The sequence below is a fragment of the Hyperolius riggenbachi genome, chromosome 1, assembly GCF_040937935.1.
Source record: "Hyperolius riggenbachi isolate aHypRig1 chromosome 1, aHypRig1.pri, whole genome shotgun sequence".
In the NCBI taxonomy this organism is placed as follows: Eukaryota; Metazoa; Chordata; class Amphibia; order Anura; family Hyperoliidae; genus Hyperolius; species Hyperolius riggenbachi.
The window spans coordinates 241379179-241406090 of record NC_090646.1 but is presented as its reverse complement, the minus strand read 5'-3'; the positions used below and the strand labels follow the sequence as shown (position 1 = coordinate 241406090).

The following is a 26912-nucleotide window of genomic DNA, read 5'->3' as shown; positions in this document are numbered from 1 at the left end:
CCTACACTGGGGGGCACCTACCTAATCTAACCTACACTGGGGGGCACCTACCTAATCTAACCTATACTGGGGGGCACCTACCTAATCTAACCTACACTGGGGGGCACCTACCTAATCTAACATACACTGGGGGGCAGCTACCTAATCTAACCAACACTGGGGGCAGCTACCTAATCTAACCTACACTGGGGGCAGCTACCTATCTAACCTACACTGGGGGGCACCTACCTAATCTAACCTACACTGGGGAGCAGCTACCTAATCTAACCTACACTGGGGGGCACCTACCTATCTAACCTACACTGGGGGGCACCTACCTAATCTAACCTATACTGGGGGGCACCTACCTAATCTAACCTATACTGGGGGGCACCTACCTAATCTAACCTATACTGAGGGGCACCTACCTAATCTAACGTACACTGTGGGGCACCTACCTAATCTAACCTACACTGGGGGGCACCTACCTAATCTAACCTACACTGGGGGGCACCTACCTAATCTAACCTATGGTGGGGGGCAGCTACCTAATCTAACCTACACTGGGGGGGCAGCTACCTATCTAACCTATACTGGGGGGCACCTACCTGATCTAACATACACTGGGGGGCAGCTACCTATCTAACCTACACTGGGGGGCACCTACCTAATCTAACCTACACTGTGGGGCACCTACCTAATCTAACCTATACTGGGGGGCACCTACCTAATCTAACCTACACTGGGGGGCACCTACCTAATCTAACATACACTGGGGGGCAGCTACCTAATCTAACCAACACTGGGGGCAGCTACCTAATCTAACCTACACTGGGGGGCAGCTACCTATCTAACCTACACTGGGGGGCACCTACCTAATCTAACCTACACTGGGGAGCAGCTACCTAATCTAACCTACACTGGGGGGCAGCTACCTAATCTAACCTACACTGGGGGGGCACCTACCTAATCTAACCTATACTGGGGGGCACCTACCTAATCTAACCTATACTGGGGGGCACCTACCTAATCTAACCTATACTGAGGGGCACCTACCTAATCTAACATACACTGTGGGGCACCTACCTAATCTAACCTACACTGGGGGGCACCTACCTAATCTAACCTACACTGGGGGGCACCTACCTAATCTAACCTACACTGGGGGGCAGCTACCTAATCTAACCTACACTGGGGGGCAGCTACCTAATCTAACCTACATTGGGGGGGCAGCTACCTAATCTAACCTACACTGGGGGGCAGCTACCTATCTAACCTACACTGGGGGGCAGCTACCTATCTAACCTATACTAGGGGGCAGCTACCTAATCTAACCTGTGCTGGGGGGCAGCTACCTATCTAACCTATACTGGGGGGCACCTACCTAATATAACCTACACTGGGGGGGCAGCTACCTAATCTAATCTACACTGGGGGACAGCTACCTATCTAACCTACACTGAGGGGCAGCTACCTATCTAACCTACACTGGGGGGCAGCTACCTAATCTAACCTATACTGGGGGCACTTATCTAACCTGTATTAGGGGCACCTACCTAGCTAGCCTATACAGGTGGCCACTATACTGGCTACATATATTGCAGGCACCTACCTAAATAACCTATACTGGGGGCACCTACCTATCTAACCTATGCTGGGGGCAACTATTCTGGCTACCTATATTAGAGGCACCCACCTAGCTAACCTGTACTGGGGCACCTACCTATCTAACTTATACCGGGGGCGCCTGCCTATCTAACCTATACTGGGGGCAACTATACTGGCTACCTATACTGGAGGCACCTACCTGGCTAACCTATAGCGGGGGCAACTATACTGGCTCACCTATGCCTGGCTACCTATACTGGGGGGACCTATACTAAGTGCAACTAGACCTGGCTAACCTATACTGCGGGCACCCATACCTTGCTCGGGGGGGGGGGGGAGGGTGCAATTTTTACACCCTCACCCTGTGTGCATTTTAGCCTAGAAACTGCACTGATTAGCCCAACTTTTGCACTCTCATTTTTCACCCTCATCAAAAGGTTTCTTAATTCTTCTTCTCTTTCTGCCATAAGAGTCGCATCATCTACATATCTGAAGTTATTATTTCTTCCAGCAATCTTAAATCCAGCTTTAGCCTCATTAAATCCAACATTAGACATGACATAATCTGCATACACATTAAAAAATACGGTGACAATATACAGCCTTGTTATACTCCTTTTCCAAGATTGAAGTTATTCCATGTTCAATTCTCACAGTGGGTCCTTGACCTGCATACAAGTACCTCAGGAGACATATTAGGTGATCCGGTACTCCCATCTCTTTAAGAACTTGCTATAATTTATTGTGATCCACACAATCAAAGGCTTTGGTTTAGTCAATGAAGCAGAAGTAGATGTTTTTCTGAAACTCCCTTTCTGAATAATCCATCGAAGGTTGTCAATCTGATCAATGGTTCCCCTGCCTCTTTGAAAACCAGCTTCCTTTTCCAGTAGTTCTCGCTTCACATATTGCTAAAGTCTAGACGGAAAAATCTTGAGCATAACCTTGCTAGCTTGTGAAATGTGGCCAATTGTTCGGTAGTTGAAACATTCCTTGGCATTGCCCTTCTTTGGAATTGGGGTATAAACTGACCTTTTCTAGTCCTGTGGCAATTGTTGGGTTTTACAAATTTGCTGGCATATTGCAGTGCAGCACTTTAACAGCATCATCTTTTACTATTTCAAATAGTTCAACTGGTATTCCATCACCTCCGCTAGCCTTTTTGTTGGCCCACTGAACTTGCTCGAGAATGTCTGACTATATCAAAAATCATACTGTGTCTGGGTAATCAGTGTGGTTAAGATCTTATTTGTACTGTTCTTCTGTATAGTCTTGCCACCTTTCTTAATCTCTTCCACTTCTGTTTTGTCCCTCATATTTTTGTCTTTTAGTGTAAAATGTTCTCTTGATATCTCCAATTTTCTTGAAGAGGTCTTTTGTTTTACCCACTGTGTTGTTTTTTTTCTATTTCCTGGCATTGCTGGTTTAGGAATGCCTTCTTATATCTCCTTGCTTGCCGATATTGTTGCCTTCCTCTTTTGCCTTTTGCTTCCCTTCTTCCCTTAGCTATTTGTAAATCCTCAGTAGACAGCCATTTTGCTTTCTTGCTCTTCTGTTTCTTTGGAAAAAAATTTTTTGTTGCTGTCTCTTGCACAGTATTCTGAGCTTCTGTCCATAGCTCCTCAGGTGCTCTGTTTACCAGATCTAATCCCATAAATGTATTTTTCATCTCCACTGAATATTCTTAAAGAGAATATGTACTGTAAAAATCTTACATAAAAAAACGTACCAGCCTGTTTTTTGTCTTCTCCTAGCCCCCTCTGTGACATTTTTGTAAACAATGAAGATGACCGGCAAACAGAAAATACATCATCAGAGCAGGTGCCCGTTTGCAGTGGCTTCTCTGCTGGAATGTTACTGCCACTTGTTGCCTTAGCTGCTTGTCTGGGCTTTGAACTGATCTTTCTACACTCACAGCTGTTCACAAGGTCACAGCTCCATGAGCTGCAGAGACCTTGCCTGGGACTCATTCACACAGCACACACACAGTCTGCAGGGGAGCGTGGAGGGGTCGTGCATAACTTCTCCCTATCACGGCAGAGGCAGTGCATTCCTCCCTGGGTTGTGCATTCCTCCCTGGTGTATAAGACTACTTTTTAACCCTTGAAAATCTTCTGAAAAGTCAGGGGTCATTCCTCCCTGGCGTATAGGACTACTTTTTAACCCTTGAAAATCTTCTGAAAAGTCAGGGGTCGGCTGTCATTGATGATGCACCCTATCCTGTTACCGCCACTCAGATCCTCCTGCTGGGGATGGTAGTGAAGCGGTGCAGGCGAGCATGTGCAAGATCTGAGAGGCAGAGAAGGAGGTAAATAGGATACAAGGGCGGGTGAAAGAGGCTTGTTTTATGGGCACATTTATGGGCACATTGCAATCTATTCTTCCATACCGCTCTGATAAACAGGGAGACAGGAGAGCTGACCAATCCAACCTGTCAATCGCCTATGTATGGTTATATACTGGGTACCACATACAGTACAGCACCAGCATCTGTTCATACATAGCACTAGTATATGATGTTTTTTACATTTTTATTTAGTGCGCGTTGGAAGAGGGGTAGTCTTAGACGGCGAGTATATCCCAAACGCTATATTTTTACTAGAAAAGTTGGGGAGGTCATCTTATACGCCCAGTCGTCTTATACGCCGGAATATATGGTAGATATATTACAGAGACAGTGCAACTAGAAAAGGCTGCAGTAATCCAGACCACATTACAACAGGTATAGGAACTTATAGGATAGAAGAAATAAGGCTGAACATTTTGTTACAGAGTCTCTTTAAGAGATATTATTTAGCTCATACCTGTATGGTCTAGTATCTTTGATTACTTTCTTCAGTTCAAGTTTGAATTTTGCAATAAGAAGTTGATGATCTGAGCCACAGTTAGCTTCTGGTCTTGTTTTAGCTGACTGTATAGAACTCCTCCATGTGTAGAGTCGCAGTTTGGGTTGTTGGAAAAGTGTGTTTGTTATGACCAGTGATTTATCTTGACAAAATTCTATTAATCTTTGCCCTGTTTCTTTTTGTACTCCAAGCCCCAAATTGTCTGTTATTCCAGTCGTCTTTTTATTTCCTACTTCAACACCCCCAACTTACCTTGATACATAGATCTTATGCTAGGTACACATGATTTTCTGACAGATTTACTGTCAGATCGACTATTTCCAACAGGTTTGATCTGATTTCCGATTGATTTTCCGTTCACTTCTAGAGAAAATTGATCGGATAATCGATTGGAAATCAGATCGGACCTGTTGTAAATAGTCAATCTGACAGTAAATCTGTCAGAAAATGGTATCGTGTGTACCTAGCATTACATTCCAGGTTCCTATACAGTATTGATTTTTACAGCAGTGGACTTTCCTTTAACCTCCAGCTACATCTGCAGTGGAGCATCCGCATCGGCTTTGTCCCAGCCGCTTTATTCTTTCTGGCGTTACTTGTATTTGCCCTCCACTCTTGCCCAGTTACATTTTACACACAGGGCTCTATGCAGTATTTTACAGGAGTGGAGTGAAATATATTAAAACAGCACTGGCAGCTTGAACGTGTTGATTGTGGCATGTCACTATGAGATCTTTTTAAAAGTTGTGTGCCAAAATAGGCAAAAATTAACAACACAATTTATCTAATTTCCCTACAGACATTCAATAAAATAATATATATGCACACATTTATTCATACGTAGATATATCTAAACATTTAAAACCCTATATATTTTTATTACCTCCATAGGCAGATCCTTTTAATGTCCGTCCTGTCAGCAATAAGAATGGATTGAAAGCAATGGAATCATTTGGAGATGTCACACCCATAACCACAGTCACTCCATTGGCACAATAAGTGCATTGTAATGCAGATAACTGTAAAATGAAGTAAAAACTTATTTTTAACAATGCACATAGCAATATGCTTAGCTACTAGAGTTATTTGAGGAAGATGTGGACCCCCTAGAATAGAATAGAATGAGTATTTTGTTTATTTTGGGGGAAATGCTTGTTTGGTTTAGCAACGGTCAATGCTGTAAATGCATTTTGCAAAACAACTCTTTGACGTAACCTTACAGAAATGTAATAAAGTTCACTAATGGCCATAACTGGAACAGACAGCTATGCTGATGCATCATTCTTCCTCCTGAGGGCACATACACACACATACAATCTTGATTAGCAAAGAAATGAACAGCGCTACTTAAAAACAGATGAATGCTTACCTGCAAAAAAGTGCAGACCCCACTCATGGGATACAAATACACAATGAGCACACATACAACCTGTCTACCACTTGGAGGATGTTAGTTTCCACTAACAGCTTGCAATGCAATTTGTTAGGTACTCGTCCCTCCCACTGTCGAAGAAGTCTTTCCTCCATGGGAGGGGACCTAACACTAACTAAAACCTACCTATGCATATGCATAGCCTGGGCGCGCTACCAGTAAAATTAAGAATTGCGCAGAAAAAGTGGGATCAGCGCATCACCAGGCCGCCTCTGAATGGCCTCAGCTCAGAGATGCGCTGAGCCCCCCCAGGAACTGCAAACGCACCTTGATACAATCTTGATTGGCCAATGATTGGCCAATTTTACTACTTCTATTTAGTATAAGAGCTTACCTACACAATTTGTTCATAGTATTTAGACTTTTAGCAGCCACATAAAGTAAAACCTTATTTGGCTGCAGGGCCATATTTTTCCTGCTGCTGGGGAAGAGTGCCTTCCCTAAACTGGCAGGCTCGTCAGGGTATGCAGAGTGGGCAGCTGGGAGCTTTTATAGTTACCTGTCCAAATAGCTGGACAGGCTTCTTCTCTCCTCCACCATGGCGGCAATATAACCCTGACATGTCTTCTGGGTTCCAATCACATTATATGACATGTGATCAGGATCAAGGAGAACGTGTCAGCATTACAGCGCCACCCGGTGGTGGAAGAGGGGTGATGGAAGAGTCTCTTCTATCACGTTCATCACCCCTCTTCCACCACCGGGTGGTGCTATAATGCTGACACATTCTCCTGGATTCCGATGACATGTCATATGATGCGATCAGATATGATCTGGACCCAGAAGACATGTTGGAAGTTCAGAGCTGCGGGTGGAGGAAGAGAAGAAGCTATCAGGAAAATAGCCATCCAGTTAAAAATCACATACTTACCTAAAATGAAGCCTCTGGATCCCCATGAGGCTTCCCTCACTGTCCTCTGGTTCCCTGTCACCAAGTGCAGACCCTCCAAAGATTACCAACAAGGGCTTGTAAATAAGCAGATTGCGGCAGTGCTCCTCTTCAAGCATGAGTACAGCTCTGGTGCACCTGTGTAAATATGGCCGCACCTGCGCAGTAAGGTGGAGCCAAGTGCGCAGTAAGTTGGAGCTGTGCATGAGTGGCTCTGTGCTACTGCGCAGGCGCGTCCGTCCTGGAGCATGACTGTGCTTGTACCAGAAGAGGAGTGCAGTCCCAATCAGCTGAAGAGTCTGTTAGTGGCAATGGGAGACCAGAGGTGAGGGAAGCCTCATTATGATCTGGAGGCTTCCCTCTCCTTGGGTAAGTATACGTTTCTGAACCTGAGCTTTGGCTCGGGTTCTCTTTGAAATATTGTGTTTCCACAAATGTATGAATGTTCAGATGCATCATTTCTATTGAACTTTAGAGCTGTCCCGAACCATTCGCCGGGCGAATCTCTCTGGGCCCTGTACTACTTCCAAGTCGCTATGACCCAGAGTAGTACGTCTGTGCTGGCCCGGTGGTGCGCGTCCTATATCACGCTCCTGTTGCCGGGCACTCTCTGCGCATGAGCGTGACGTCACATGCACATGCACAGAAAGTGCCCGGCAACAGGAGATCTAGGACGCGCACTGCCGGGCCAGCGCAGGCGTACTACTCCGGATCATAGCGACCCGGAAGTAGTACAGGGCCCAGAGATGCTGAAATGTTTGCCGGCGAACGGTTCGGGAACCGTTTGTGACATCTCTATTGAACTTTCTAAAGCCCATCTCTAGGCTGAGAGCTTAATATGCCACCTAAGCCATTGTGATGGTCAATGGTTACATTTTTATGTGAAATCAAGCTGCTACAGTACAAATTCTGTTTGAGATTTGATTACTTAACCAGATGCAGGTCAGTTTAAACTAGCAAACCTAAAGTGAAAATAAACTTATGATATCATGAATTGTATGTGTAGTACAGCTAAGAAATAGAACATTGGTAGCAAATATAATTCTCATCAGTGGCGTAGCAATAGGGGTTGCAGAGGTTGCGACCGCATCAGGGCCCTAACTGGAAGATTCGGCAAAGGAAGCGGGCTCTAACCCGCGAAACGTGTTGCCTGTGCTACTAATAAAAACCTTTGTTATTACAAAGATTTTTTCGTCATTGAGGTAAGCTACCTTAAATTTATTTTTCGTTTTAAACTGTTTTTAGATGCTTTTATACTACACCAGGGCGCCTCTTATACCCTAATTGTGTTCTGACACTGTGGTTTTCCTTGATTGGTTTTGGTGTGCCATATCAATTGTTATGTAAAGAGTGTTGGGGGGGGGGGGGGGGGCGATGTAAAACTTGCATTGGGGCCCACAGCTTCTTAACTACGCCGCTGAGTATCATATTGTTTTCCAGTACAGGAAGTGTTAAGAAACTTCAGTTGTTATCTATGTTCAGCTTTTAGCTCTGAGCTCTTCGACCAATCTTGGGTCAAAGACAGTCCTGTTTTCTCTAGCACTTAAACAACCATGAAACAGTAAGAGACAGGATGAGATAAGGTTTTACAGCAGGAAAGTTCAAAAGGTCATTAGCTCTGCTCTGTTTTATAGTTTAAAATACACAGTGTGGTTTGTAAACTGCAAATAAGACAGAGTGATGCACTGTTATTAAAAAAAGCTATATAGCTGAAAATAAAAATATTAGACCCTTTTTTTTCTACTAAAGTTCTATTCCTTATCCGTACTATACATACAATTCATTATATCATGACTTTTTGTTCGCTTCAGGTTTGCTTGAAGGCTGTGTTGGTGGAGTTGCTGCTGCCTGAAATGCATCATCCTGCTGTTGAGAAGAAACCAGGCACACACTGAACCAGATTGCACCTTATAACAATGACAGTCTAAGGTGCAGAAAGTGACCAAGGGCTTCTCTACATATAAAAACAAGCTCTGTAACTGATTGCCCATACAGATAAAGGGAAAACATTAGTACCTTGACTGGAGCTTTAAAATAATTTAGTTTTTCATGCTTATTATCTTAGATCTAGTGTTTCTTTAAAACCATCTTTACAATAGATTAACTGTAATTAATTGTACAGCACTAGGGGATCAATACTTTAGAGCATAACTAATAAAGGTTACATTTTAAACTGGCACTCATAATTAGATGTGTGTTTTAGGTTTATTCCCTTTGTATCTATTTGGAATGTTTACAACTTATTCTTTACAATCTACCTACTCCCATATAGGCACAGTTTTGCAATTAAAGAGAACCAGAGATGACGTAAAGGAAAGCTTTTATGCATACCTGGGGCTTCCTCCAGCCCCTTACGCACGGATCGCTCCCACGCCGCCGTCCTCCGCTGCCTGTATCTGCCGTTACCGGGTCCCGTAGTTTTGGCCAGTCGGGCAGTCGGCGGCAGCACGCAGCCAATTGTCCGCATTACAGGGGCTCCCTCCATACCCGTACGGGTGCGGCTCCATACTGCGCAGCCGCATGCGTAAGGGTATGGAGGGAGCCCCTGTGCATGTGGACACTTGGCCGCGTCCACTGGAAGTGACGGGACCCGGTACCGCCGATAGAGGAAGCGGAGGATGGCGGCGTGGGAGCGATCCAGGCTTATGGGGCTGGAAGAAGCCCCAGGTATGTATAAAATCTTTTTTCATTTTCCCTCTCTGGCCGTCTCTGGTTCCCTTTAAAGGAATACTATCGATGTATGCATTTATTTTTAAATGCTGTATGTTGTAGCACACATTAGGGCAAGTACTAGGAGCAATTTTATTCCTCACACAGCTGTTCCTCTCAGCTGTAAAATCCTCCGTCAGTTTTGGCGTCAGTGTTGGATACAAAATGTATCTAATACTGAGCTCCCAGAGGGCTAGACCATGTCTGCACAGGGGAGTTTCTATCAACTCCTCAGTTTATAGTTTAATTATCACCTTGCTGAAAGAATCTTGTTGATATGGTGGTAAGGGGTTAAAGATTCTAGCAATGTGTGTTTATTATCTTTGCTTCTTTTGACTGATAAAGATACTAATAATGCTAATTGTAAACAGTGATCTGCCCCTCTCAGCAGCTTGTAAAGTGGATGCAGCCTGGAGTGTATCACCTCAGCAGACAGCCAGGCAAGCAGTCTGAGTGTAAACACAATAGCTAGTTATATTCCAGCAATATTCCAGCTCATTTAGTTACCTGTTACCACCTCAGATCAGCCTATTTCTCCTCATGTCTGCTGCATGCTGTGAGTGACACAGTGAAATATATTTGTGAGCTGTGTGACAGAGTAACCAAGCAGCTCAGGGTGACCCAAACTACTATGAGCTGTGTGAGAAATGAATTTTTAAGCAGGGATAGTGAGAGAGAGAGACCTGGGTGAATAAATAAAGTGCCCCTAGCACTAGTGGTAATGTGTACACTAATATAGAGTATTAAAAAAAAAAGTCGTTTCAATCGATAGTACTCCTTTAAATACTTATTCAATACAGAGGCAATACATACACCATATCTGGTCTGGGTAATTCAGGATCACTGAGCAAGGGAAATATTCACATACTGTAAATATTAAGGATAAACGTTTAGCTTTGCTTATTTATTCATTTCTACATACCATGGTATCAATTCGTCCAGTGCATTCAAACGAAAAATCCACTCCTCCATTAGTCTTCTCACAAATGACCTCATGAATTGGCTTGTCATAATCTTTTATACATAGACACTCTGTGGCTCCCAGCTCAATGGCTTTTGGAAATTTGTCTTTATGAGTCCCAACCCCGATAATGCGAGAGGCTCCTGCATTTTTGCATCCAATTATTGTCGAGAAACCAACACCTCCCAAGCCAAACACAGCACAAGTAGAGCCTGGTGTCACCTATGGGAAACAGGAAGACAAGTGGTTATTCAAATATCATTATCCCCATTATGTGTCTGCATTGATATCTTTAAAAATAGACTCCTAGGGCATGATTAAAGGGAACCCGAGGTGGGGTCTACATTAAAATAAACAATGCTACCTGAGCCGGGGGCCTGGGATCAGGTAGCCACAATCCCCGCCACTCTCCGCCACTCCAGTAGCCTGAAATGTCTTGGTTTCGTGAAGCCTGGTGTATTGATGCTGTAAGAAGAGCGTTGTGTGTGTCTTTACAGAGCAGCATGCAGGGAGGTGGAGGAGTGGCAGGGGGAGTGGCCAGGGAGAGACAGAGCTGCCCAATGGCAGCTAGGGAAGACCTGCAGGAACAACCCCAGTGGGCGTTTGAGCAGGGAATACTTCTCTTCCCTTACCCTTGAGCTAGTGACAATTGCTTATCGCTAATTTCGGGGGGTAATAGTGCAGCGCTTGGGGTAGCAGAGAGTGGCGTGGGGGGGAGACACAAAGGCATGTCCTGCAGCAGGAAACATGCCTCTGTGTCCCATCTGCCCCCCTGCTGCACGGCCTTGGGTACTCTGTAAGGTGGTGAAATAAGTATTTGGAAGCATAAAATTATAAAAACTTTTTTTTTCCTTATTGTTTTTGTATCAGCTGTGCAAAATGAGCCAGTGAGTATGGCAGAGAGTGTTAATTTATCTATGTTGCTGCCTCTCGCTGATGTGCTGCATGCTGGTCTGCATCATGCTGACATGTCTTCAGGATGTGAAGGTGGAAGTGTTGGGAAGATGGAGAGCAGCGTATGGTGCATTGTCGAGAGCTGGTGACATAGGTAAACACACTCTGTCTCCCCATAACACGAAGGTTCCGTTTTTCTACAGGCGACACTGAATTTCATACTGCCGGCTAATCCCTGGTTATAATCTTCTCAATGAAAAACTAGGTGGGAATAAACTATTGTTAAATTAACCTATACTTATTTGTTGAGGAAATATTGTGTAATTGCATTGCATATTTTATATGCACTAAATAAAAATAAGATAATTTGCACTGAATTTGTGAAAATAAGCTGGAGCAAAGTGCACACTATTTAACATCTAGTGTAAAGGCCTGTACACATGCTCAGTCAATGCTGCCCAACGAACATTGGGACCAGGGGAAGGTGGAGCTTCCTGGGAGTGACGTCAAGTGGTGGGTGGAGAAAGTGGGCAGAACAATGGCCAGGCAGCTGAGAGGAGGCGGTGGCTGCTGGAAATCGGTCGCTTTGGCCGGGTTTCATCTAGCCCAGGCATGGGCAAACTCGGCCCTCCAGCTGTTATGGAACTACAAGTCCCACAATGCATTTGCCTTCATGAGTAATGACTGTGGCTGTCAGACTCCTGCAATGCATTGTGGGACTTGTAGTTCCAGAACAGCTGGAGGGCCGAGTTTGCCCATGCCTGATCTAGCCTGTGTAAGGAGCTTAACTGTTAAAAAGAGCTTCCACTTTTAAGGAATAAAACTCATTGGGCTCAATTCTGAAAGGCCACTCTGTAAAAAACCAAACATGAGGAGAAATACCGCATTCGGTATTTCAGATTTTTTGTAACTATTCTGAAAGCGGTATTTTTCTGCACAGTCGTGTGCAGTGAGGGAGGGAGGGGGTGAGGGGGATACCTTCCTCGGCTCACTAATCCTCCTGGCTGATGGGCAGATGGCATCGGGGATGAGTGCAGGGGCTGCGCTGTCACATCCCCGCAGCAGCAGCTCTGTGCAGTAGCTGGCCTCCACCACCCCCTCCGTGCTCACTGACTCCTATGAGGCCGATCAGCGAGGAGGAGCACGGAGGTCAGTCAGAAGCACACAGCGGGCATGGGTGTAGTGAGACACCACAGCACCCAGCAGGAGACTGCTTTACAACAGTCTTCACTCTGCAGATATCCACGGCTCCCAGCGCAGCTTCAACAGCCAGGAATTACTGAAGGAAACTCCCTCCCCCTCCTGCCTCCCACTACCCACACAGCTTATCGCATGGATAAGATGAAGTTACTGGCAGGTAAGAGCTGGTCTTAAAAAGCAACTACTTTTGCTTGTTCTACCAAACACTCTTATCTTTTAGAATTGACGTTTACTGACTTTTAAGGAGGATTTTACCTCAAGTCGGTAATTTAGCTCACTGCTCGGTAACTTTACTTTTTCATGCGGTAACTGTCTATCAGAATTAGATATTTGATAAAATCAGTGGTATTTTTGCATTACCGAATGCGGTGATGCTTTCAGAATTGAGCCCATTGTTTTCCATTTTACTCTTACATTATCTCTAAATATTCAAAGCTTCAATGGCAAATATTTTTTCTGCTTTTTTATTTTGTTTGTATGTATGTGCATAATAAATAGTCAAATAGTCATTCCACAGTGTTTCTAACAGAATTTGGTGGCCTGAAGTGTCAGTTTGCTGCCAGTCAATGGTATAGTCCAGGTGTTGAAAATGAGCAACAAAGCCTCTTGCCCTGCACAGCAAATTGAAGCAGCAAGGGTGGGGATTTCTGGACACTCACACAGAAAATCTACTCCACACACAGTACAGAGAGTGTTGTTGCTAAGGCTGAAACAGGAGTAATTTGAACTTGTTGTCAATTGTGTGAGTTATTTCGCCTGGACCATACTAGGTCCACTGCTCTGCATTTTTAGGGAACAAGCAGTGAACTCAAACAGGATGGGTCAAAACTTAATTCCTAAACCTTCCGTAAACAATCAATGATCATTCAGAAAGACAAATGTTGGCCGCCTTGATATAGCTTTACTGCCTAACATGTATTTGCTCATAGAGATCGGTGGTGAGATGAATTTGGCTGAATTCCAAGCTACATACAGATTAATTTTCTTATTGATCATCTTTATCAGCCCTCCACTTAGAGTGAACCTAAACCGTTGTAAAGAAAAAAAATTCACTTGTAATGATCGCTGCTGCAGCAGCTATTACTGGAAGTAGTAGTGCTGCAGCTCAGGCAGTTCTGATCTATTTCCATGCAAGCTGCATAGATTTGTCTGTCTTTCCCTGCTGTCAGCTTGTGACTGATTATCATTCACCTGTGTGGGAATCTGCATGTCTGCTCCCATTGGATGACCTCAGTATAAAGATCTGCTTCCTGCAGGGTTTCCTTGGGTTTTCATAGCTTCAGTGTAAGCCAGTCTTGCTGTCGCTTTAGCCCCCGATCGTGTTTCTTGTTATAAAGATACTTTGCTGGTCTTTGCATCATATATTGGTTCATTGCCAATATATATGCATACCAGCACGTTTATTATTTTCCGTGTATTTGTGTTACGTTAATACATCAGTGTCGCTGATGTATACGTACACGAACTGTTTATATCCTGTGTGCAGTTAGTCAGCTTTCCAGCACGTTTTGGTAGGTTGCGCGTACCGTGACCACCCGTGCTGAGGTAGTTACCCTGCTTCTGGTTCTGTTTGTGGATTGCGTTCATCTCTGCGAAGAGATAACGAATCCTTCTGAATCCTGTCCTGTTACCGTTTGTGGATTGCGTTCATCTCTGCGAAGAGATAACGAATCCTTCTGAATCCTGTTCTGTTACCGTTTGTGGATTGCGTTCATCTCTGCGAAGAGATAGCGAATCCTTCTGAGTCCTGTTCCCTGTATTACTCCAGTCCTAGTCAGCGTTCCTGCTTATGTCATATATCGGTTCATTGCCGATATATATATATGTTAGTCAGACCTTACAAATAGTTTCATTGATAGCTGTAATTGTAATACGCTAGGAAAACATACTTATTGTATATTTATCTGTGTTACGTTCATCTATCTCGATCCTGCTATTTTCTGACTATCCTGTCCTGTCTTTGTGAGGCACGCCATCGCCGCATCGCATTGGCTGCCTCATTCCAGTCTGTCTGGTTTTGGACGCTTGCTGTCGCTAAGTAGCCGCTAGCTAGCAAGCGTTCATTCTGTCTACCTGTCCTGATCTCCTCAGTTCTGGTTTATGCGCTCAGCGCTACTTTGCGCTGAGACGTTATAACGAAAGCATTGTTTGTGGCTGTCAGATCTGCACCGGCTCTGTGCGCCACAATCTCCTATTGGAGTCAGTCCTCCCCTCCACTATACTAGGGATAGCCTGTTTCCTGGTGCTAGTGTGTGTACCTCCTCCACGCCAGCTCATGCGTTGCATGCTGACTGTGGAGAATACACCACCAAGCGTTACATTATGAAAACCCCATTACCAATCCCCATTGTGGGGGGGATTCCCAGAAAGTATGACACTGTTAATTATGGTTCCTGTTCCTTTAAGAAATTTGAAGAACTTAGCTCTGAAACAGAAAATGAGTTTTTCTCTGAATGTGCCAGGTTCCTGGCCAATCCTGATCTCCAAGCGACTCCTGTTTCAACCTGGGCACTCCAACTAAGTTATATTTTGTTTAAAGGGGAATTATTCCAGTGGGCATTTGATGTTCTCAATCATTCCGATTTGAAAGAAAGACCGCTGGAATTTCTAGCGTTTGTGATCCATAACTGGTTGCGCATAGATCCATTGCCTTTTCCTCTTAATGAACTCCTGGCAGCAGGTCAATCAGCTACTCCGTCAATTGCTTGCAAAAATGTTCAGCAAGCAGAAGGTGTTACTGATAATTTTCCTGCAGCCTTGAATAAATCACCAAGAACAGCAGGGAAAACAGCAGGGTCTAAGGCCAAACGCAAACGTTCTAAGAAACGTGTCCGATCTGCAGAGTCGTTATCCTTAGCGACTGAGACCTATAATGAGATTCTGCCATTAACAGATAATGAAATGCAATTGTCTTTCAGGGGAGTTAAATGGACTTATGAAACTACTAATGAACTTTCCTCCCTGGCTAGGGAAAATAAAGATTTTTGTTTAAAAAAATTATCTGAGTATGATTATGAGGAGATATTACAGAGTATTGAACAAATCAACTTATTTGTAAAGCAAGGAAAGTTTGCATACACTACAGTTCAGCACTTGCTACAGGTATTGGAGATTCTTAGGAATAAGGAATCTGCCAATCACCTGCTAATTAACCCAATATATGTCCCTGCTACAATCATATCTGCAAACCATGATCTGCCTGTTAAGTATGCTTGGAATCCTCCATTTGAGAAAGGAGAGATGGAAGCTCTGGTCAATGAATGGAAGAATGATTCAAGTTCATTTTGTCAATTTTACAGTGCAAAAAGTGAATTGGTATTGAATGCATGCATTAAGTCTGCCTATAACCTAATAAAAACTGGTGTGTGTGAGTATGACTTTGTGGCTCCATTGATTGATGTGTGGGAACTGATTTTGGATGATTTTTTTGTGACTCCGAATTCGCAAATTTGGCGTTCTGACCCGCCTGCTTCAGCACCTTTGGCTGATTCAGCAGGTGATTCGGAGCTCTTTTTGTGTGAAATTGAAGTTCCTGCAATTCCACCCTGTACCATGGATAACTCAGTGTTACTTCCCAGTAAAATAGAAGCCACTGATACATTCTTAACCTTGCCCTGCGCAAATTTCTCAGCAGAGAATCCAGAGGTCCTGCTGACTTCCGAGTCCAGCCTAGCCAGTACTCATGACTCTTTGTTTAGTGAAACAGACACCAGAAAAATCTTGCCTGTCTCTGCAAACACTTCTGCAGAAATTACCTGTGTTAATAAAGTTCAACTCCTGTCTGATCCAGCAGATGCGCAAACATTGTGTCTTGATCTTCCTGTTTCTACACCTCGCTCTAGTTTCGTGAATAGCTCAGAGCATCTGCTATGTGAACCTGAAATCGCAGAATTATTACCTTGTTCAGAAAATTTTCCAATAAATTTGCCCTGTACCATGAATTGTGCAGTAGATCTCTCCAATGAAACTCAGGTCACAGAATCATTATGCTGTCCAGCAGGTGCTTCCATGGTTTTGCCCTGCAATATGGACTGTTCAGTGATCCTGTCCAGTGAAGCTGTGGTCACAGAGTCTTATGCTTCACCCAGTATTTTGGATACTTTAAACCCTCTAGCAGAGGAGGCTGAAGCACTGCTTACCTCAGTTGGTGTTGCAGTAATATTCACTTGTCTAGCAGCTGTTTTGGAATTACAGTCTGCTCTAATAAAACTTGATGAATTTCTGCCCAGCAAAGCAGAAGCCATTGAAATATTGTCCTCGTCAGCAAGTGTGTCAGATACCTTGCCCTGTACACAGTCTGATTTAACCAATGTTGTTGAGTCCCTCTCCAGTGTTGTAACAGCCGAGGAACTCCAGCCCTGTCCTCTGAATGTTTCAGAAGTCTTGCCCTGTAACATGGATAATTCTGATTCTCTGGTCAAAATAATAGAAATCTCAGAATTTCAGTCCGGTCTGATGAGTGTTCCTGAAACCCAGCCCTGTATCCTGAAAGATTCTAGTTCTCTGGCCGCTGTGGCAGAGGTTCCAGAGTCCCCTTCCTGTCCAGGGAATTCCTCAGTTTTGCCTAGTCCAGTGGGGGCTGCTGCAATACTGACTTGTTCTGCAGCGCCTCATGAGCTCCAATCCAGTGTATTAAATGAGTCTCTGTCCAGTCCAGAGGTAGTTGTGGAGTCCCTATCTGGTTCAGTGCATACATCAGAAGATTTGTCCTGTTTTGTTGGTGCCCCTGAATCTGATTTGTTACTGACTTTGCTGGAATCAGCGACATCTAAGTCTGATCCAGCATTCTCGTGTAAAAGTCCAGTGGTTGCGAAGTTTAGTCATGATGATTTTTTTTTGGCCGGTCCTGGTTTTGGTCCGGTCTTGGCTGACCCTGAGGCTCACAGTTCCTTGACATGCCCAGAGGTTTCTCTTGTGCCGGTGTGCCCAGATGTTCTTTGTGTGCCAGAATGCCCAAGTGTGTCTAAGGTGTTAGCGTGCTCTGATGCTTCCTTAGTGGGAACACGTTCTGATGTTGCCAGTCTGCCTGCATGCCCAGAGATGGTTCTGGTCCCTGAAAGCCCTGATATTGATGTTTGTCCTTGTGGCCCTGACTCGGGAATTGCCCTAGGTTCCATAGGGGTTCTTGATAGTTCTCCATGTGAGCCTAAGGGGCGTTCTGACCTATGGGGATCTCTTTGGAGCTTCAAGGTGTTCTGGGAGGTCTCTGAGAAAACCTGTCCTGGTGCCTTGGACTGGTTCAACAGTGGGTTTTGTGTTGGTAAAGACAGTACCGGTGGGCATTGCAAAGGCTTTGGCGTTTCTGAACGGTTCCTGGAAGGCGGTGGGTATCGCTCAGGGAATTTCGGAGGGCTTTCTTCTGGAAATCATGGTTCTGATGGGTGTCACACTGGGGCTTGTGGTACTGATGGGCGTGGTTCTGTAGGTTCTGGTTCTGATGGGTCCAGTCTTGTGGGGACTGATTCTGGAATTCGGTCTTGCCGGGCTGTCCCGGTCATCATGAATTATCAGTCAGACTGTTTTGTTGGGAATTTCGGTTTTGAAAAGCGTCTGGAATCCGCTTTTAAAGGCGGGGGTACTGTAATGATCGCTGCTGCAGCAGCTATTACTGGAAGTAGTAGTGCTGCAGCTCAGGCAGTTCTGATCTATTTCCATGCAAGCTGCATAGATTTGTCTGTCTTTCCCTGCTGTCAGCTTGTGACTGATTATCATTCACCTGTGTGGGAATCTGCATGTCTGCTCCCATTGGATGACCTCAGTATAAAGATCTGCTTCCTGCAGGGTTTCCTTGGGTTTTCATAGCTTCAGTGTAAGCCAGTCTTGCTGTCGCTTTAGCCCCCGATCGTGTTTCTTGTTATAAAGATACTTTGCTGGTCTTTGCATCATATATTGGTTCATTGCCAATATATATGCATACCAGCACGTTTATTATTTTCCTTGTATTTGTGTTACGTTAATACATCAGTGTCGCTGATGTATACGTACACGAACTGTTTATATCCTGTGTGCAGTTAGTCAGCTTTCCAGCACGTTTTGGTAGGTTGCGCGTACCGTGACCACCCGTGCTGAGGTAGTTACCCTGCTTCTGGTTCTGTTTGTGGATTGCGTTCATCTCTGCGAAGAGATAACGAATCCTTCTGAATCCTGTCCTGTTACAGTTTGTGGATTGCGTTCATCTCTGCGAAGAGATAGCGAATCCTTCTGAGTCCTGTTCCCTGTATTACTCCAGTCCTAGTCAGCGTTCCTGCTTATGTCATATATCGGTTCATTGCCGATATATACATATGTTAGTCAGACCTTACAAATAGTTTCATTGATAGCTGTAATTGTAATACGCTAGGAAAACATACTTATTGTATATTTATCTGTGTTACGTTCATCTATCTCGATCCTGCTATTTTCTGACTATCCTGTCCTGTCTTTGTGAGGCACGCCATCGCCGCATCGCATTGGCTGCCTCATTCCAGTCTGTCTGGTTTTGGACGCTTGCTGTCGCTAAGTAGCCGCTAGCTAGCAAGCGTTCATTCTGTCTACCTGTCCTGATCTCCTCAGTTCTGGTTTATGCGCTCAGCGCTACTTTGCGCTGAGACGTTATAACGAAAGCATTGTTTGTGGCTGTCAGATCTGCACCGGCTCTGTGCGCCACAATGTCCTATTGGAGTCAGTCCTCCCCTCCACTATACTAGGGATAGCCTGTTTCCTGGTGCTAGTGTGTGTACCTCCTCCACGCCAGCTCATGCGTTGCATGCTGACTGTGGAGAATACACCACCAAGCGTTACATCACTTACTTCTACCAGCCCCCCGCAGCCATCCTGTGCTTACGCCGGTACACAATGATGCTCCGTTACACGCTGCTGCTTAGTTTCAATTCTGTAAACTGATCAGTCGGCAGTCCACTGTGCCTGCAGGGCCCTGGCCACGCGCATCCTCGTATGTGTTCAAGCCAGGGAGAGCGTCCTGCGCAAGCGCAGTATGAAGTTTTCTCTTACTGCGCCTACGCAGGACGCTCTCTCCAAAGTGAACGTGTACAAGGACAGGGCCAGGGCCGCACAGTGGAACGATGACTAATCAGTTGGCTGAATCGAAACTAAGTGGCGGCGGGGTAATGGAGGATTGTTGAGGACTGGCACGGGCACAGGAGGGCTACGGGGGGCTGGTAGAAGCCCCAGGTAAGTGAAACGCTTTTTCTTAACCACTTGAGGACCTAGGGCTTTCTACCCCTTAAGGACCGGACACTTTTTTTCCATTCAGACCACTGCAGCTTTCACGGTTTATTGCTCACTCATACAACCTACCACCTAAATGAATTTTGGCTCCTTTTCTTGTCACTAATAAAGCTTTCTTTTGGTGCTATTTGATTGCTCCTGCGATTTTTACTTTTTATTATATTCATCAAAAAAGACATGAATTTTGGCAAAAAAATGATTTTTTTAACTTTCTGTGCTGACATTTTGTAAATAAAGTAAAATTTCTGTATACATGCAGTGCGAAAAATGTGGACAAACATGTTTTTGATAAAAAAAACCCATTCAGTGTATATTTATTGGTTTGGGTAAAAGTTATAGCGTTTACAAACTATGGTGCAAAAAGTGGATTTTCTCATTTTAAAGCATCTATGACTTTTCTGACCCCCTGTCATGTTTCATGAGGGGCTAGAATTTCAGGATAGTATAAATACCCCCAAATTACCCCATTTTGGAAAGAAGACATCCCAAAGTATTCACTGAGAGGCATAGTGAGTTCATAGAAGATATTATTTTTTGTCACAAGTAAGCGGAAAATGACACTTTGTGAGAAAAAAAAAAAAAAGTTTCCATTTCTTCTAACTTGCGACAAAAAAAAAAATGAAATCTGCCACGGACTCACCATGCCCCTCTCTGAATACCTTGAAGGGTCTACTTTCCAAAATGGGGTCATTTGTGGGGTGTGTTTACTGTCCTGACATTTTGGGGGGTGCTAAATTGTAAGCACCCCTGTAAAGCCTAAAGGTGCTCATTGGACTTTGGACCCCTTAGCGCAGTTAGGCTGCAAAAAAGTGCCACACATGTGGTATTGCCGTACTCAGGAGAAGTAGTATAATGTGTTTTGGGGTGTATTTTTACACATACCCATGCTGGGTGGGAGAAATATCTCGGTAAATGACAATTTGTTAATTTTTTTTACACACAATTGTCCATTTACAGAGATCTTTCTACCACTCAGCATGGGTATGTGTAAAAATACACCACAAAACACATTATACTACTTCTCCTGAGTACGGCAATACCACATGTGTGGCACTTTTTTGCACCCTAACTGCGCTAAAGGGCCCAAAGTCCAATGAGTACCTTTAGGATTTCACAGGTCATTTTGAGAAATTTCGTTTCAAGACTACTCCTCACGGTTTAGGGCACCTAAAATGCCAGGGCAGTATAGGAACCCCACAAATGACCCCATTTTAGAAAGAAGACACCCCAAGGTATTCCGTTAGGAGTATGGTGAGTTCATAGAAGATTTTATTTTTTGTCAAAAGTTAGCGGAAAATGACACTTTGTGAAAAAACACAATTAAAATCAATTTCCGCTAACTTGTGACAAAAAAATAAAATCTTCTATGAACTCGCCATACTACTAACGGAATACCTTGGGGTGTCTTCTTTCCAAAATGGGGTCATTTGTGGGGTTCCTATACTGCCCTGGCATTTTAGGGGCCCTAAACCGTGAGGAGTAGTCTTGAAACGAAATTTCTCAAAATGACCTGTGAAATCCTAAAGGTACTCATTGGACTTTGGGCCCTTTAGCGCAGTTAGGGTGCAAAAAAGTGCCACACATGTGGTATCGCCATACTCGGGAGAAGTAGTACAATGTGTTTTGGGGTGCATTTTTACACATACCCATGCTGGGGGGGGAGAAATACCTCTGTAAATGGACAATTGTGTGTAAAAAAATCAAAAGATTGTCATTTACAGAAGTATTTCTCCCACCCAGCATGGGTATGTGTAAAAATACACCCCAAAACACATTATACTACTTCTCCCGAGTACGGCGATACCACATGTGTGGCACTTTTTTGCACCCTAACTGCACTAAGGGGCCCAAAGTCCAATGAGTACCTTTAGGATTTCACAGGTCATTTTTGTTTCAAGACTACTCCTCACGGTTTAGGGCCCCTAAAATGCCAGGGCAGTATAGGAACCCCACTAATGACCCCATTTTAGAAAGAAGACACCCCAAGGTATTCCGTTAGGAGTATGGTGAGTTCATAGAAGTTTTTATTTTTTTGTCACAAGTTAGCGGAAATTGATTTTAATTGTTTTTTTTCACAAAGTGTCATTTTCCGCTAACTTGTGACAAAAAATAAAATCTTCTATGAACTCACCATACTCCGTACGGAATACCTTTGGGTGTCTTCTTTCTAGAATGGGGTCATTTGTGGGGTTCCTATACTGCCCTGGCTAAACCGTGAGAAGTAGTCTTGAAACCAAATGTCGCAAAATGACCTGCGAAATCCTAAAGGTACTCATTGGACTTTGGGCCCCTTAGCGTACTTAGGGTGTAAAAAAAAGTGCCACACATGTGGTACCGCCGTACTCAGGAGAAGTAGTATAATGCGTTTTGGGGTGTATTTTTACACATACCCATGCTAACTGGGAGAAATATCTCTGTAAATGACAATTGTTTGATTTTTTTACACACAATTGTCCATTTACATAGAAATGTCTCCCACCCAGCATGGGTATGTGTAAAAATACACCCCAAAACACATTATACTACTTTTCCTGAGTACGGCGGTACCACATGTGTGACACTTTTTTGCAGCCTAGGTGCGCTAAGGGGCCCAACGTCCTATTCACAGGTCATTTTGAGGCATTTGTTTTCTAGACTACTCCTCGCGGTTTAGGGCCCCTAAAATGCAAGGGCAGTATAGGAACCCCACAAGTGACCCCATTTTAGAAAGAAGACACCCCAAGGTATTCAGTTAGGTGTATGGCGAGTTCATAGAAGATTTTATTTTTTGTCACAAGTTAGTGAAAAATGACACTTTGTGAAAAAAAACCAATAAAAATCAATTTCCGCTAACTTTTGACAAAAAATAAAATCTTCTATGAACTCGTCATACACCTAACAGAATACCTTGGGGTGTCTTTTTTTCTAAAATGGGGTCACTTGTGGGGTTCCTATACCGCCCTGGCATTTTACAGGCCCAAAACCGTGAGTAGTCTGGAAACCAAATGTCTCAAAATGACTGTTCAGGGGTATAAGCATCTGCAAATTTTGATGACAGGTGGTCTATGAGGGGGCGAATTTTGTGGAACCGGTCATAAGCAGGGTGGCCTTTTAGATGACAGGTTGTATTGGGCCTGATCTGATGGATAGGAGTGCTAGGGGGGTGACAGGAGGTGATTGATGGGTGTCTCAGGGGGTGGTTAGAGGGGAAAATAGATGCAATCAATGCACTGGGGAGGTGATCGGAAGGGGGTCTGAGGGGGATCTGAGGGTTTGGCCGAGTGATCAGGAGCCCACACGGGGCAAATTGGGGCCTGATCTGATGGGTAGGTGTGCTAGGGGGTGACAGGAGGTGATTGATGGGTGTCTCAAGGTGTGATTAGAGGGGGGAATAGATGCAAGCAATGTACTGGCGAGGTGATCAGGGCTGGGGTCTGAGGGCATTCTGAGGGTGTGGGCGGGTGATTGAGTGCCCTAGGGGCAGATAGGGGTCTAATCTGATAGGTAGCAGTGACAGGGGGTGATTGATGGGTAATTAGTGGGTGTTTAGGGTAGAGAACAGATGTAAACACTGCACTTGGGAGGTGATCGGACGTCGGATCTGCGGGCGATCTATTGGTGTGGGTGGGTGATCAGATTGCCCGCAAGGGGCAGGTTAGGGGCTGATTGATGGGTGGCAGTGACAGCGGGTGATTGATGGGCGGCAGTGACAGGGGGTGATTGATGGGTGGCAGTGACAGGGGGTGATTGATGGGTGATTGATAGGTGATTGACAGGTAATCAGTGGGTTATTACAGGGGAGAACAGATGTAAATATTGCACTGGCAAATTGATAAGGGGGGGTCTGAGGGAAATCTGAGCGTGTAGGCGGGCGATTGGGTGCCCGCAAGGGGCAGATTAGGGTCTGATCTGATGGGTAACAGTGACAGGTGGTGATAGGGGGTGATTGATGGGTGATTGATGGGTAATTAGTGGGTGTTTAGAGTAAAGAATAGATGGAAACACTGCGCTTGGGTGGTGATCTGATGTCGGATCTGCGGGCGATCTATTGGTGTGGGTGGGTGATCAGTTTGCCCGCAAGGGGCAGGTTAGGGGATGATTGTTGGGTGGCAGTGACAGGGGGTGATTGATGGGTGATAGGTGATTGGCAGGTGATTGACAGGTGATCAGTGGGTTATTACAGGGAAGGCCAGATGTAATTAACCTCCTTGGCGGTAATCCCGAGCTGAGCTCGGGGTATGCCGCCGGAGGTCGCCGCTCAGGCCCTGCTGGGCCGATTTACATTCTGAAAAAAGCAGCACACGCAGCCGGCACTTTGCCAGCCGCGTGTGCTGCCCGATCGCCGCCGCTCCGCGGCGATCCGCCGCGTGCAGCGGCGAAAGAGGGTCCCCCCAGCCGCCCGAGCCCAGCGCAGCCGGAACAAACAGTTCCGGCCGGCGCTAGGGGCTGGATCGGGCGGCTCTGACGTCAGGACGTCGACTGACGTCCATGACGTCACTCCGCTCGTCGCCATGGCGACGAGGAAAGCGTAACAAGATAGGCCGCTCATTGCGGCCTATCTTGTTACTTTCGATTGCCGGAGGTGATCGAAAGTACGCTTCCGGAGCGCCCTCTAGTGGGCTTTCATGCAGCCAACTTTCAGTTGGCTGCATGAAATATTTTTCTTTTAATTAAAAAAAAACCACATTGCAGCCTCCCTGGCAAAATAATTAAACCGCCAGGGAGGTTAATGCACTGGCGAATTTATAAGGGGGGGGGTCTGAGGACAATCTGAGCGTGTGGGCGGGTGATTGGGTGCCCGCAAGGGGCAGATTAGGGTCTGATCTGATAGGTAACAGTGACGGTTGGTGATAGGGGGTGATTGATGGGTAATTAGTGGGTGTTTAGAGAAGATAACAGATGTAAACAATACATTTGGGAGGTAATCTGACGGCGGGTTTGCGGGCGATCTAATGGTGTGGGTGGGTGATCAGATTGCCCGCAAGGGGCAGGTTAGGGGCTGATTGATGGGTGGCGGTGACAGGGGGTGATTGATGGGTGATAGGTGATTGGCAGGTGATTGACAGGTGATCAGTGGGTTATTACAGGGAAGAACAGATGTAATTAATGCACTGGTGAATTGATAAGGGGGGGTCAGAGGGCAATCTGAGCGTGTGGGCGGGTGATTGGGTGCCCGCAAGGGGCAGATTAGGGTCTGATCTGATAGGTAAAAGTGACAGGTGGTGATAGGGGGTGATTGATGGGTGATTGATGGGTAATTAGTGGGTGTTTAGAGGAGAGAATAGATGTAAACAATGGATTTTGGAGGTGATCTGATGTCGGATCTGCGGGCGATCTATTGGTGTGGGGGGGGTGATCAGATTGCCCGCAAGGGGCAGGTTAGGGGCTGATTGATAGGTGGCAGTGACAGGGGGTGATTGACGGGTGATTGACGGGTGATTGACAGGTGATGGACAGGTGATTGACAGGTGATCAGGGGGGATAGATGCATACAGTAGATGGGGGGGGTCTGGGGGGGGGGGTCTGGGGAGAATCTGAGGGGTGGGGGGGTGATCAGGAGGGAGCGGGGGGCAGGGGGGGGATAAAAAAAAATAGCGTTGACAGATAGTGACAGGGAGTGATTGATGGGTGATTAGGGGGGTGATTGGGTGCAAACAGGGGTCTGGGGGGTGGGCAGGGGGGGGTCTGATGGGTGCTGTGGGCGATCTGGGGCAGGGGGGGGGGAAATCAGTGTGCTTGGTGCAGACTAGGGTGGCTGCAGCCTGCCCTGGTGGTCCCTCGGACATTGGGACCACCAGGGCAGGAGGCAGCCTGTATAATACACTTTGTAAACATTACAAAGTGTATTATACACTTTGTATGCGGCGATCGTCGGGTTAACATCCCGCCGGCGCTTCCGTATGGCCGGCGGGATGTTGCGGCGGGTGAGCGGCGCCAGGCGGAGGTGGAGGATCGCGTCACGGATGACGCGATCGCTCCGCCCATGCCCATACAAGGACCGCCGCCAATTGTCAATACGGCGGTCCTTGCGGCGTCCACTTCCGGCCGCCAATTGTATATACGGCGGTCGGGAAGTGGTTAACAACAGTTTAGGTTCACTTTAAAGTGAACTGAGCAGGGGCGTAGCAATAGGGGTTGCAGAGGTAGCGACCGCATCGGGGCCCTTGGGCCAGAGGGGCCCCAAAGGGCCCTCCCTCAACTACAGTATTAGCTCTCTATTGGTCCTGTGCTCATAATAATCACTTTTATAGATACTTTGAATAGTGGTAATCAATAACAAGCTATTCCCCATCCCCTTCTTGCACCTCTGACACTGTAGTTGCCATTGGCAGGTTTTGGTGCGCCGTATCAATTGTTATGTATAGAGTGCTTGGGGGCCCCATTGTAAAACTTGCATCGGGGCCCACAGCTCCTTAGCTACGCCACTGGAACTGAGCACCTTTTTTTAGCACTCAGGACATTTCTATAGCACATGAAAAATGCATGCCAACAATCTGTTTCATTATTAAAATAAACTTTTATTTTACCTTGTATTTTACATTCAAAGTAGTTTTATTAGCCTGTTTCAGCAGGCCTGCCCGGCCGTCCCCACCACAGAGATTTCAGGAAGCTAATTGTTTTATTGAGCTAATTATCAAGAAGTAAAAAATACCTTTTCATCAACAAATCGGGTGGGTAATTAGGACTGTTTCTTCAAAGTGCGGTAAAAGTGCGGGACTCATGCGGAAAATTTTCCGCAAAAGTCGGTATTTTCCGCAATAAAAAATCAATTCTCAAAAATGTTCAGGCGCATCACTTCGTCGTTTCTTTTACCGATTTTTTTTATCACCTACAAATAGTAGGTGATATATTCCGCATCCCATTGACTTTAACCTCCCTGCCGGTTATCCCGAGCACAGCTCGGGGTAACCTGCCGCGGAGGATTCCTCAGGCCCTGCTGGGCCGATTTGCATAATTTTTTTTTGTTACACGCAGCTAGCACTTTGCTAGCTGCGTGTAACATACGATCGCCGCCGTTCCGCGCCGATTCGCCGCAACCCGCCGCATCAGAGGGTGCCCCCCCCCCGAGACCCGTGCGCTGCCTGGCCAATCAGTGCCAGGCAGCGTCGAGGGGTGGTTCGGGACTCCCTCTGACGTCACGACGTCGATGACGTCGGTGACGTCATTGCGCCCGTCGCCATGGCGACG

The 26912-nt window shown here is 45.6% G+C and overlaps 1 protein-coding gene across 1 annotated transcript in view; it reads right to left on the bottom strand.

Moving 5' to 3' along the window:
- LOC137504115 (NADP-dependent alcohol dehydrogenase-like) overlaps positions 1-26912 on the bottom strand; it is a 52054-nt gene that overhangs the window by 6774 nt on the left and 18368 nt on the right. Inside the window, exons 6-7 of the mRNA XM_068232128.1 lie at positions 10386-10646; positions 5317-5452 (exon numbers count right to left, since the gene is read on the bottom strand). Of these exons, the coding sequence (XP_068088229.1) occupies positions 5317-5452; positions 10386-10646 (397 nt within the window). The remainder of the gene's footprint in view (positions 1-5316; positions 5453-10385; positions 10647-26912) is intronic.